The sequence below is a fragment of the Barbatula barbatula genome (assembly GCF_947034865.1).
Source record: "Barbatula barbatula genome assembly, chromosome: 1".
Taxonomy (NCBI): domain Eukaryota; kingdom Metazoa; phylum Chordata; class Actinopteri; order Cypriniformes; family Nemacheilidae; genus Barbatula; species Barbatula barbatula.
The window spans coordinates 29805920-29818041 of record NC_136766.1 but is presented as its reverse complement, the minus strand read 5'-3'; the positions used below and the strand labels follow the sequence as shown (position 1 = coordinate 29818041).

The 12122-nt window shown below is 37.7% G+C and overlaps 1 protein-coding gene across 2 annotated transcripts in view; it reads right to left on the bottom strand.

The window, feature by feature from the left end:
- The window catches only part of slc12a10.3 (solute carrier family 12 member 10, tandem duplicate 3), a 54653-nt gene that overhangs the window by 3507 nt on the left and 39024 nt on the right, over positions 1-12122 (bottom strand). Inside the window, exons 12-21 of one of the 2 annotated variants that reach the window (XM_079464629.1) lie at positions 10944-11067; positions 10742-10843; positions 10188-10343; positions 9847-9946; positions 9647-9758; positions 4356-4490; positions 4137-4243; positions 3972-4054; positions 3796-3879; positions 1759-1857 (exon numbers count right to left, since the gene is read on the bottom strand). In XM_079464629.1, the coding sequence (XP_079320755.1) occupies positions 1759-1857; positions 3796-3879; positions 3972-4054; positions 4137-4243; positions 4356-4490; positions 9647-9758; positions 9847-9946; positions 10188-10343; positions 10742-10843; positions 10944-11067 (1102 nt within the window). Of the gene's footprint in view, positions 1-1758; positions 1858-3795; positions 3886-3971; positions 4055-4136; positions 4244-4355; positions 4491-9646; positions 9759-9846; positions 9947-10187; positions 10344-10741; positions 10844-10943; positions 11068-12122 lie in introns of both variants that reach the window. The other variant, XM_079464628.1, reaches the window with a different exon arrangement.

The window sequence follows — 12122 nt, the reverse complement described above, 5'->3', positions numbered from 1 at the left end:
CATGCTCAGGAAATCATAGTGCTGGGTTGTAAAACATGCATACATGTATTCGGATTCATGCTGAGGGAATTGCCCAGAACAGTGGGCGGACCCATTACCTTTTATTGACTCTGTGTTGTGTCAATGATTTGACACCAGGGGTCTCAATATTAAAGGAGGCCTAACATGCTATTATATCCATTATGTGCCTTCTTTTTACTATTAAACGTGCTGCATCCTGAACCTTAACATGGTAAACTTGTTAAAAGACTATTAGGACGCATGATGTAATATTTCTGTGCTCGATACTGTCCGCCAGCACTACAACCTGTTTCGGAAAGTTTTTTATAAGTCTGGATCCCTCGTTCGAAACAAGGATCCTATGGTTTTATTAGCCAATCTCCTGGAAGAGCACGCCCATGAATGAACCAGAGAGCGAGCGGAAGGGCACGCCCATCAGTGTGGTTTCTTCCTGGAAAAGCCGTGGTGACCATCTTGTACTCTAAACCACAGCCGGTAAGTAAGTAACTTTCAAATATAATTTTGTTTTGTTAGCAATCGGCTTCTCAGTGCATGTAACGTAAACAACACGATCATTTGGACCGGTCTCAGGTTATACGAAATTATGGCTTTTTAAAGTCTTACCAATGTATACTGGTACAGCGCAGGATTTCAATTGTGTTGTAACCTTTTACGTGAGCTTTCACAAGCGATACATGCCCAATATGAGCGTTACAGTAAATAAAAACATAAATGTTTGTATGTATGAATAAGACATGTCCAGTCACTTTGGGATTATGTAATGCTGCATTTAAACATTATGAATGGTGATTTATACGATTGTAAAATAGCGGCAAAGCTAACGAGGTATAACAATGTTTAACATATAAAGACGTCCATCTGTATCGTTGCTGCTGTGGTTCTTGTTCTACTACAGACTCGGGGTCCGATTCTGGATCATATATGTAAGGCTCGATCAAACTGTAAGCCACAGTTAGCATTATGATGACAACAAAACTTGCTTTCTCAGCTTTTCACATAAAATAAGTTTTGATGTATTTACGATAGGAAATTTACAAAATATCTTTATGGAACATGATCTTTACTTAATATCCTAATGATTTTTCCTAATGATGACATTTTGAAAATGTATTGTTGGCTATTGCTACAAATAAACCTGTACAATTTATGACTATGGTTATGGATTTGTGGTCCAGGTTCATATATATATATATATATATATATAGTGTCTAACGGTTTTCAAGCTTGAGGACACCACATATTTTAAAAGAAAATCTTGGCCATTTCTATTTGTGCATGTTCTCGAGAGAACAGACAGAAAACTGTAATGCTGTGCAAGTGAGACTCAGTAAAAACAAATTGTTGAGTTTTTATCACCAAATAATATTTTTTTTCAGAAGAAAATGTAATTGCTGTGATACAACTATGTGAAAGTTTTGTGTGCACTCTTCTGAATACGGATGGGGAACATGGCAAAATTCTTTAAACATTATTGATTTTAATTCATAATTTTTTACCAAACCCTTTGGCATGCCTCAGAGCACTTGGACTATACAGGACAAGTTGAGTGGAATAATTTATTAAATCTTTAATGTCTTCTTGAAGCTGGAGAGGAGATACAATGGCACCAAACATTGCCATTGTAAGGTGTCAACTAAACAAGCGTTATAAAAATGATGCACTAACGTAGCATAAATCATAATGGGCATTCATTAAAATTGTCTTTGAAGTATTTTTATTCAGGCATCTGTTTCTCACCTCCATCATCACAGATCCAGTAGACGTCTATGGTCTTCCTCCCCTGTTTTGTCTGAAAAATTGTCTTAACCTGCTCATTGGGATAATCATCAGAAATATCTGTGAAGGAGCAAAATAGGACATGATGCAATCAAACACATTAAAAATAAATAAATGTGTCTTGCCCTGTAACTTATTCCCTTATAATCAAGAAGAAAGTTTAGGGAAGTTTGGTTAAAGATAAAGTAATGCCAACAGAAATCCTAATCATAAGTAAAATCTAGAATTTACAGAAAGAATAGAATAATTGCACAAATCCGAGCAACCTTGCTTATTGCTGTTTTGTGATATAATGATGTTAGAACTGTGAACAGCCAGAATAAATAAAGCTAGAGCTTCAATTCTTAAAGCATGAATAGCTGCTGCAGCTGAATTAACCGGCCCCAGTCAACAATTTGATGTCACACTGATGTCACCATTAGCTTTCAGAATACTCATGATGAGTGTAACCGCACAGCAAACTCGCTTTGTGCTCAAACTGTGATCTTACTATTGTACTGTGATCTTAGCTGTTTAGATGTGGCTGGTTTGTCATTTGAAGTCAGCTTAATGTTGATCAGTTTTTGCTTCAGATGGACTCTTGACTCTTAATACAATGTATTAGCTCCTGTAGTCACCCAACCTGCAGTCCAATTGTGTTTCACATACAAACTAAGTGCAAAGAAAATGGTTCCTGTCTGCATTGCTGCCGCGGTTTGTTTGTATCCTTGCACTTGCACTTAGTTTTTTATATTCGTTTTAGTATTGTATTATAGTTATCACTGTCGTTGCTAACTTATCTCAATGACCCTATCCTTGTTAACGTTAAACAAATTAAACATTAACAAAATACAGATAATCAACTGTTACGACTTAGATTGCTAAATATTAGATCTCTCTCTAATAAAGCACTTTTTGTTAACGATATGATAACAGATCATAAAATAGACATGCTCAGTCTGACAGAAACATGGCTAAAGCCAGATGATTATATTACTTTAAATGAATCTGTCCCCCAAGATTATTATTATAAACATGAGCCTCGTCTAAAAGGCAGAGGGGGAGGTGTTGCTGCACTTTACAATAAATCTTTTAGCATTTCCCAGAAGTCTAACTCCAAATAATTTATTTTTTAAGTCATGGTACTTCACCTAATACTAAGGATAAAACATTTTTTAAATGTATTCTGCCTATTGTATATAGGCCCCCGGGCACCACACAGATTTTAATAAAACATTTGGTGGATTCTTATCAGAACTAGTACTGGCCGCGAGAGTCCTTGTCATTGGTGACTTTAACATCCATGTAGATAACGATACAGATGCTTTAGGAATGGCTTTTAAAGACACTCTTAACTCCATGGATGTTAGACATAACATGAGTCAGGACCTACTCACCTATGTTATCATACTTTAGATTTAATACTGTCTTACGGTATAAATGTGGATGACGTTAAAATTCTTCAGCAGAGCGAAGACATTTCATACCTAACAGATACATCAGATGTATATGCGCAGACCTGATAAGAGCTGAGATGATAGAGCTGCATAAATAAGGCCGCGGCGACTTGACACGTATTCACTACAAAATTTAAACTGCAATTATATTATTAACGATAATCTTAAATATAATATTGTTGTGCAAGCACTGTTGTGCTAATGGAGAGGCTGCTACTTTTGCCAGAGGGGAACTGGAATCCCCTGGTTGGGCCTGATTTCTCTTAAGGTCTGTTTAATATTTGACCTGTGTTTCTCTCTCCTTAGCTTGGGTGTGTGGTTCTCGGCGATGCCCCCGTGCATGTGTGTGCTGGTGCATGTGCTTGTTGTGTGAAGTGTTTTGTGTATGGGGGTGTTTGAATCTGTCTTCTGTGTTTTTACCTTTTTTGTTTTTACTTGTATAACCTTATATGCATTGCTTATAATCAATATGTTTCTTGTGTAGCTGCTTTGTAACAATGAAAATTGTAAAATGTGCTATATAAATAAAGTTGACTTGACTTGAAAGAGATGTTTATGTCACCTGAATTTCGGTCAGTGTCATAATTTTCTGTTTGCGTTGCTTCTTCTGCATCAAATGCTGGATTCACAACTGAGGAAGGTCCACCTGCCACTCCACAACAGATTCATGTCAAACTTTATTATCCAATCAAAACTGCATCAAATTATTTTCTAGATACTGAATTAACCCATATTCACCTGTATTCTGCAAATCATCTGTCACATCTAATCCATCCATCATTCTTAGAATAGCAAGGCTGAAGCTGTTGTCAAACGCAACGCTAAAAAGAAAATTAAATAAAATTGTATAAAATTGTATTGTAAAAAATGAAGATTGTGGGGAAAAAGAACAACTGCACTAACTAGATTGTATTGACATAGTCATGTAAACTCTCAGGTTTACATTCCTGCCATTTTGTCTTATATCCCAGAACAAGGGTATTCGGCTTCAATTTACCAAGACCTGATGCCTAGAAAAACAATTGATAAGATAATTAAGAAGAGCAAAAACTTTGAAAAATGGACACAATGAGGAGAGAGAAGGAATTGGAAGCTGATATCAAGAATAGTTAGCGATGTTACCTGAATGAGATTATTTGCCCCTTCTTTCAGACTGTCGGCAGTAAAGGATGTGTAGAATGCACAGACTTTCCTTTTATTCAGCCAATCAACCAGCGTATCTGTACTGTGCTGGGGCATGGTTGACTTTTCATCCTCCTGTGAGCACAAGAGAGAGTGTTCTCAGTGTAACAGATGGTTAAAGGGGATATTCTATTTAAAACAATAATACAAGATATAGGATTTTATGGCTTTCAATTATAGCGAACCCTGAGGCATCACACTAAATTTACACCGTGTCTACACCGGTGGGTTCAAATGTGTTTTATTGTCTTTTGTCACGTCGCATCGCCCCGAATCCAAATTCTTCTAGCTCACCTGGGGGCCATAACATGTATATTTTCTGGCTCAATAGTACTGGCTGGGTCTCCTGCCCAGATCTGGCCCACACACAGAATTACTGAAAAATAATCATTCACTCAACTTGAGTCAGATTAAGAATCATCTTGTCAAGATCTAACTGTGATTAGATTAGATTAGACTTTATTGTCATTACACATATACAAGTACAGTGTAACGAAATGTAGTTTAGGTCTAACCAGAAGTGCAATTAGCAAGTGCAGGATATACAGTTAGAATAAATACAGAATACAATATGAGAGAATATTATACAGTTATGAATTTTTTTATGATTAAGCAATGAAATATATGTTTAAATAAACTATTAAAATGGTCAGAAGAATAAAGAAACCAACTAAATGACACACTGATCAACATAATGGTGACTTCAAACCAGTTAATTCTCAAAAAGATCTTTTGTACACATCTGAAATAAAGTGAGAGTGGTATCTGAAATAAATGACGGTGTACTGGTATCGGAAGGGGAAAGAGGGTATCCGAACATCTCTATAAAGCAACAAGATTACTCTTTTCAGATGATTTAAATTGGTCAAGTTGAGTGAACTAATCTTTTTCACAGTTCAGTTTCTCGTTTAATTCTCACAAAGTGGCCCACATCTGGGCCACAGCCCTTCATTCAATAACCTCTGGGCCAAATCTGGGCCACATACATTTTTCTTCTCACTATCAAACAGTGGACCAGATCTAGGCCGGGGACCTATAAGCGTGTATCAGGCCACCACTGCACTTTGCTACTTCACTGAAAAAAATTAAACCTACTTGGACCTACTTACAACCAATTTTATTATATTTTTTCTCAAATTATATTTTTGCTTTAGTTCAGGCTTTAATTTTAAATTAATCATAATATTTATCTAACCAAAAAAGGAAAAACCATGATATATTCCATACGCCATTTTATCTTTTTGGAATAACCTAATATTAAAATTATACTATTAAACTATTACTATTAAACCCCACTGTGGTCTTTTAAACAAATGGCAAAAAATATAATTTGTTACTGGCAATTTAACAAAATTTTCCCATGGTTCTAATAATAATCAATGCTCAAACCAATGTAATGATTTCTGATCAAAGCACATTATCCATTATTCCCTTTTTTTGAAAGCTAAACTGGCTGTTGATTGGTCAGCTGTGAGCGCTTCTGGAGGCTTCATTACTGGATGGGATCATATGCCTTTACATATTGCTTGGTGTGGTTTCTAGCCCAGGTGGTACGCCTGATCTTGCCACTCTCATGGAGGGATTGTATACACAGAGTAGTTATGCAATGTTGATAGACAACGTCTCACTCAAAAAAAATAACTCAATTTATTTGATTGCAGGATTTCCATCCAATAAATACATGCAGTTTCTACTCATAAAAACAGGCTCATTCAATGACATTTAATTAAGTAAAGTTAGTTTAATTTTACAAACTCATCAAAAATAGACACATCCCAGCCAACAAATGTCTGTCATAAGAACTCTCCTGAGAGGGTTTTCATGTTTTTGAAATCGTTTAATGTTTTAAGAACTTTATCAGCTTACAAAAGTCACCATGATTGGTGGGCAGTGTTTCCTTTAGTTGGGCTCTTGTCTCTTGCATGTATTAGCGATTTTTGTGTGTTTTAACGCTGTGCATACAATGTACTGTTGTTATGGCAATGAGGTTTGAGTGCTGTGCTGTTAAACCTAAAAATGAAATTGTAATATCTGCGAGTTTAAGCATTTTGATGTCCAAAAAGATTTGGGAAATCTGGAGGCAAAAAACATCTTGTAACAAATAAGTTGTTGCAATGTTTGTGTGTGAAATTAAATTAGAAGACCTTTATAATATCTCAAAACTGTTGAATCTCACTCTCTACTATCACACATTTGACTCACAACACTGTTCTCATCAACATTTACCCATAATTATACTATCATCGTGGCTGTGTGTGTTCGACGAGTGTGTGCCGGGTTTTTCGTGCATGTGCGCTGTGTGATTAAGCATGTGTGTGTGCACATGTCCTTCTGTCTCATGTGAGTGTGTGAGGCTGTATATTTGGTGTGTCTTGTGTGAATGAGAGTGTATTATTGTGTATTTCTAAGGGACTTATGTTAGATTTCCACCACACTATAAATTAAAAGCACACCATAATCTCCACTCACCACAATTATGTTATGCACAGTTATTATGTTAAGCTAAGAAGTATTCATAGGGAACGTAGCTAATATACCTAAATCACACATTTGGTAACGAATTGTTAAAATTTTATGATATTAAAGTTTTATTATAACTAAAGGTATTGGAATTAGTGTATCTAACAAATTATTCGTATTTGAGCACATTTGAGCAACTTGAGCTACCAGAAATGTCTAAGGTTTCAAGGGGCCTAGAGTTTAAGGCTTTGAGGCCTACAAAATGAACCAACCTTTGTTCAAAAGCTTGCACATAGTTAATATTGGTATAACATGTTTTTCTCTTACATTCGGAGACTGACATACCATTTGAATACTAACTATTGTGTGTAAATTTATTTTAAAAAACAAAGTTACGATTGGTCAGCCATACCCAGTTGCTTAGGAAATAAGGGTGGCGGACTAAAGGGATTGGATAAAGAAAATAAGAGATAACAGGACCTTACCTAATTTGTAAAAAGTATAGAGAACCCCATCTGAAGTTTGTGTATAAGTGTTGACTCAAAAAGCAGTTTCTTCAGATGGTTTGAGGGCATCTCACTTTGTTGGCTGGAGCGTCTATTGTTTTGTAGTGATTTTAGAGCAGGGGTCTGGAAACTTTAACCAAAGAGCCATTTTTCTAATTGCAAAAGAGCCATTGCAAACTACTATTTCATATATACTGTATAACATATTTCAATGACTCCAATACTAATAACTTTATTTGTGTCCACAGACCATTTTCAGTGTACAGCCATTTTCAGATCTCTTCAGAGATGTTCAACGGGATCAAGTCTGGGCTCTAGCTGGCCCACTCAAGGACATTCACAGAGTTGTCCTGTAGCCACTCCTTTGTTATCTTGGCTGTGTGCTTAGGGTCATTGTCCAATTGGAAGATGAACCGTCGCCCCAGTCTGAGATCCAGAGCACTCTGCAGCTGGTTTTCATCTAGTATGTCCAGGTGGCCAGCTCTAGAAGAATCCTGATGGTTCCAAGCTTCTTCCATGATTGAGGCCACTGTGCTCATTGGGACCTTAAATGCTGCAGACATTTTTCTGTACACTTCCCCAGATCTGTTCCTCGATACAATCCTGCCTCGGCGGTCTACAGCAAATTCCATGGATTTCATGGCTTTGTTTGCGCTCTGACATGCACTGTTAACTGTGTGACCATAGACAGGTGTGTGCCTTTCCAAATCACCTGAGCTAAATTTTTAGTGTCATGGCAAAGGCTGTGAATATTTATGTTCATGTGCTTTTTATTTTTTTATAAACTTGGAAAGATTTCAAACAAACTTCTTTCATGTTGCCATTATAGGGTATAGTTTGTAGAATTTTGAGGAAAATAATAAATTGAATCCATTTTGGAATAAGGTTGTAACATGACAAAATGTAGAAAAAGTGAAGCGCTGTGAATACTTTCCGGATGCACTGTATGGTCCCTGTGGGGATCAATTGTTATTTTCCTTCGATAAGATAACGTGTCGACAGACAACTCAAAAACAGTGAAACAAACAAAATATTGCATACATCTGGGCATCCAAAAAAATAAAACTTTGTCCATTCAATTAAACTTCATTATATCTAACATATAACGATTTAAAAAAGTGCACGTTTCTATAGTACTGTTACTCACTAATACTGCATATGTGTCTAATGACTTTGCATTAGGCATGTTCGACTTCTTGAAATGCTGCAGACTGATCAGTGAATGTCAGAGTACCGCGATACATTTTTGAAAGCACACAGAGCTCTGCTCTCGCAGAACTTTGATGTCATATTCAGACCGGTCAGCGTAACCTGCGCAACACCTCATGAATGAGACATAACTAGCAACTTGCTAATTTCTTTGTAGTTTGTTCATCCGTGGTCAAGAGACTTATATAACGAGATTTGAAATTCCTCCATGAACCTTGACAGCGTTGTGTAAGGACTTCATTTGGTTCATAGAAAGACACTGCAGTGGCGTAGCCAGAATAAATTTTTTATGGGGGCCTGTCTGTAAATGAGGGGGCCATTATGTATATGTATAAAGCCATTTCATTAGGTTTCTATGATACACCTATATCATACACCACATTTCACCGTTTTACCAAACATAAAACAACCTAGTGGTTCTTATGGTGCCTTCATAGGCTCTCAGAATTATCGGAAATATGAGTTTCTTAGGTAAAAATTGCACATGAATGCCCTCTGATGTTGCATTTCCCAATGGGAAGTTGGGAAATAATTTTGATATTTGAGTTCCCGAGATGGGGGGCCTTACACAATCAACATGGATGATTGAAGAAGGATTTCTGCTGTGACAGATGTCGTTTTCCCTAAACAGCATTAATTGCCTTGTCGACAAATTCGTACATATTTACATATATGAAGCATACCGTGTTGTTTCATACACTGTGAAAATAGCTTGTATTTCACCAATATTGCAGAATAGTCAACAAGCTGACTAAAAAACATAGCATTTGCAGGATCTTCAGGGGACCAAACTACAATGTTGCCTGCTAACAAATTACAACCAGCTATACTATTTATTTGCCCTTTTGGAAATTGTATGGCTTATCATCTGGCAATGTAACAAAGGCTCGGGAGAAATAGGTTCCCTTTTAGAGGTTTATTATGTACACAGTTTTATATTTACACGTGTCTGCTGAATATTTTTTTCAGTTATTCGATTTAATTTGTTATTCATTTTAAAGCCATTAGCCCTGCTTTTCTAATGTATTTAGTTTCGGGCACATCTCTAGTTCTTACCATTATAATGTTTCCACAGATCATCAGGCTGATGGCTTTAGTAAAAGTGCCCACAAAGTCCACCAGAGCAGGACGAGCATTTGGTGGACCAGTCAGAACAAGACACTGTGGCCTAGAAGAGAATTTGTGTGAGCATTACACAATTATTTGCAAGCAATTCAGACATGTTATTTGGCTAGCTTTAAACCTTCAAATCTCACCTGTAATTCTTAATGTGATCATCCAAATTTGACAAAGACATAGAGAAAGACAAAGCCATGTTGTAGATCCCGGCTTGGTAAGATGAACCCCAGTTCAACTCTAGAGACAGAAATTAAACATATCACTTTTTCAAACAATTTGGTTATGTGAAATTTTATTTTTATTATACAGTATAAACTTTTATAATATATTTGAATAACTTTTTGTCTATTTTGCATCTATTTTTACTGATATATATTTTTTCTTGTATCTACTGCTGATTATAAAAAATAGTGTAAATAATTATGAGAATTGAATTTAAGACTATATATTATCATTGATAGAGAATGAGACCACTTACTAGGTTTTTTATATGTAACATAGCCTAAGAGGCAGAAGACTATAGTAAAAGTAACGAGAGCGGCCCACCAGGTGAACAGAAACATGAGGAGAAAAGACAAAAAAGCACCAAAAAGAGAAGTCCAAGCGTTGTAGTAACGGTATGCTGGTCTCCAGCCTGTAAGAAATCGGAGAATAAACCTGTCATTCCATTTAATTATGCCAGAGATACAATGTGAAACAAATTGAACAGAAGCTCCAGATATACAGTACATTCACACAAAGTGCGTGTAAAAATATTCAATGTTTTGTTCCCACAATTTATCTAATTAAAACATTTGCAAGAAAACTACGTTTTCTGTCGTTGGTCCAGTTCAAGGGGTATGAAGAGATTGCCAGGGGAGAGCAAATCAGAGGCATCACTAGGCCCTTTATGAGGGCCAGTCATGACCTTTTAGAAAAGTCATGAAATTCCAGGCTCAAAAAATAACTACAAATATGTTTTTAACTATTTAAAAAGGCCACAGGCATAACATATAGCGTTAAAAGTATTTTTTGTGATAATGCAGTTCTCACCGGGAGACTTGACAATAGTTGCATGGAAGCAGCTGAAGTTAATGAGACCATAGGAGCAGAGGAAGAAATTGGAGATCAGAGGAGCAATGGTATTCAGCTCACCTAAAAAGCACAATATGATATCTCACATTAATAAGGCACAAAGACAATAAGGAGTAGAAGACCTTGGCTAATGATCAGCTATAAATGATCTGGAACTCACCAATAAGGATGAAAGCCAATGCAATAGTGAACATCAGCATGTACCCACGTAGAGGCTCATTGTTTTTCCCATAACCTTTCCCAAAGAATGCAATATAGGGGTAGATGTTGTCTTTACACAAACACTGTGACATTGGAGTAAAAAAACGTACTCGGTTACTAACGTAACCTCGGTTCCCTGAGATACGGGAACGAGTACTGCGTAGCAGGACGCTATGGGGAAAACTCCTTTTTCTCCGATGACTGAAGCAATTCAATAGCGCAGTGACAACTGCGCTATTGGTTGGAAAAAAGTAAAACTTTATACCAATCGCACCGGAGCTGCCAGACCAATGGCGAAGGCACCCGCCAAAATGGGCGGGGCTTATGGCTATATAATCAGACACATCGCCATAGGGTCTTCAGGTTACTTCGACTGAAGCGAAGACAAAGCAACTCGTAGCACGGCATGGAACGCAGTACTCGTTCCCGTATCTCAGGGAACCGAGGTTACGTTAGTAACCGAGTACGTTCCCTATCGATACTTCACTCGTACTGCGTAGCAGGACGCTATGGGGAACCAGTATAATCACGCCGTGCTACAGATGGAACGAAAAACACAGATAGTCTCGGAGCCTTGGCTCGGAGACAGGGTAAAACAGGGAAACCCTGAAATGCGGAGAAGGCCAAGCTAGTAGGTGGCCTAGTCCGGTTATCATCCCAAAGTTATTAGGCACTGGCGTGGCTATAGAGCCAGGGCTCAGCGACCTAATTCAAGCAGAAAGGACCCGGGCCTGAAGGGCCGGAATGTCCAGATTGTAAAATCTTGTAAAAGTGGACGGCGAAGCCCAGCAGGCCGCCGCACAGATATCTTTTATAGAGACACCGCTATACCATGCCCAGGAAGAGGCAATGCCTCTAGTGGAATGGGCTCTAACTCTCGTGGGACATTGAAGGCCCAAGGAAGAGTACGCCAGCGATATAGCCTCAACTATCCACTTTGATAGTCTATGTTTCGAGACCGAGGACCCTCTGGTGCGCTCACCGAATCACACAAAGAGTTGTTCCGACCGTCTGAATAGGGCGGAGCGCTCAATGTATATTTTTAATGCTCTGACTGGGCAGAGCAGACTAAGCTCTGGGTCCCACTCGGAGGAGGGGAGAGCAGAGAGCGTAATAACCTGTGCTCTGAGTAGAGAGC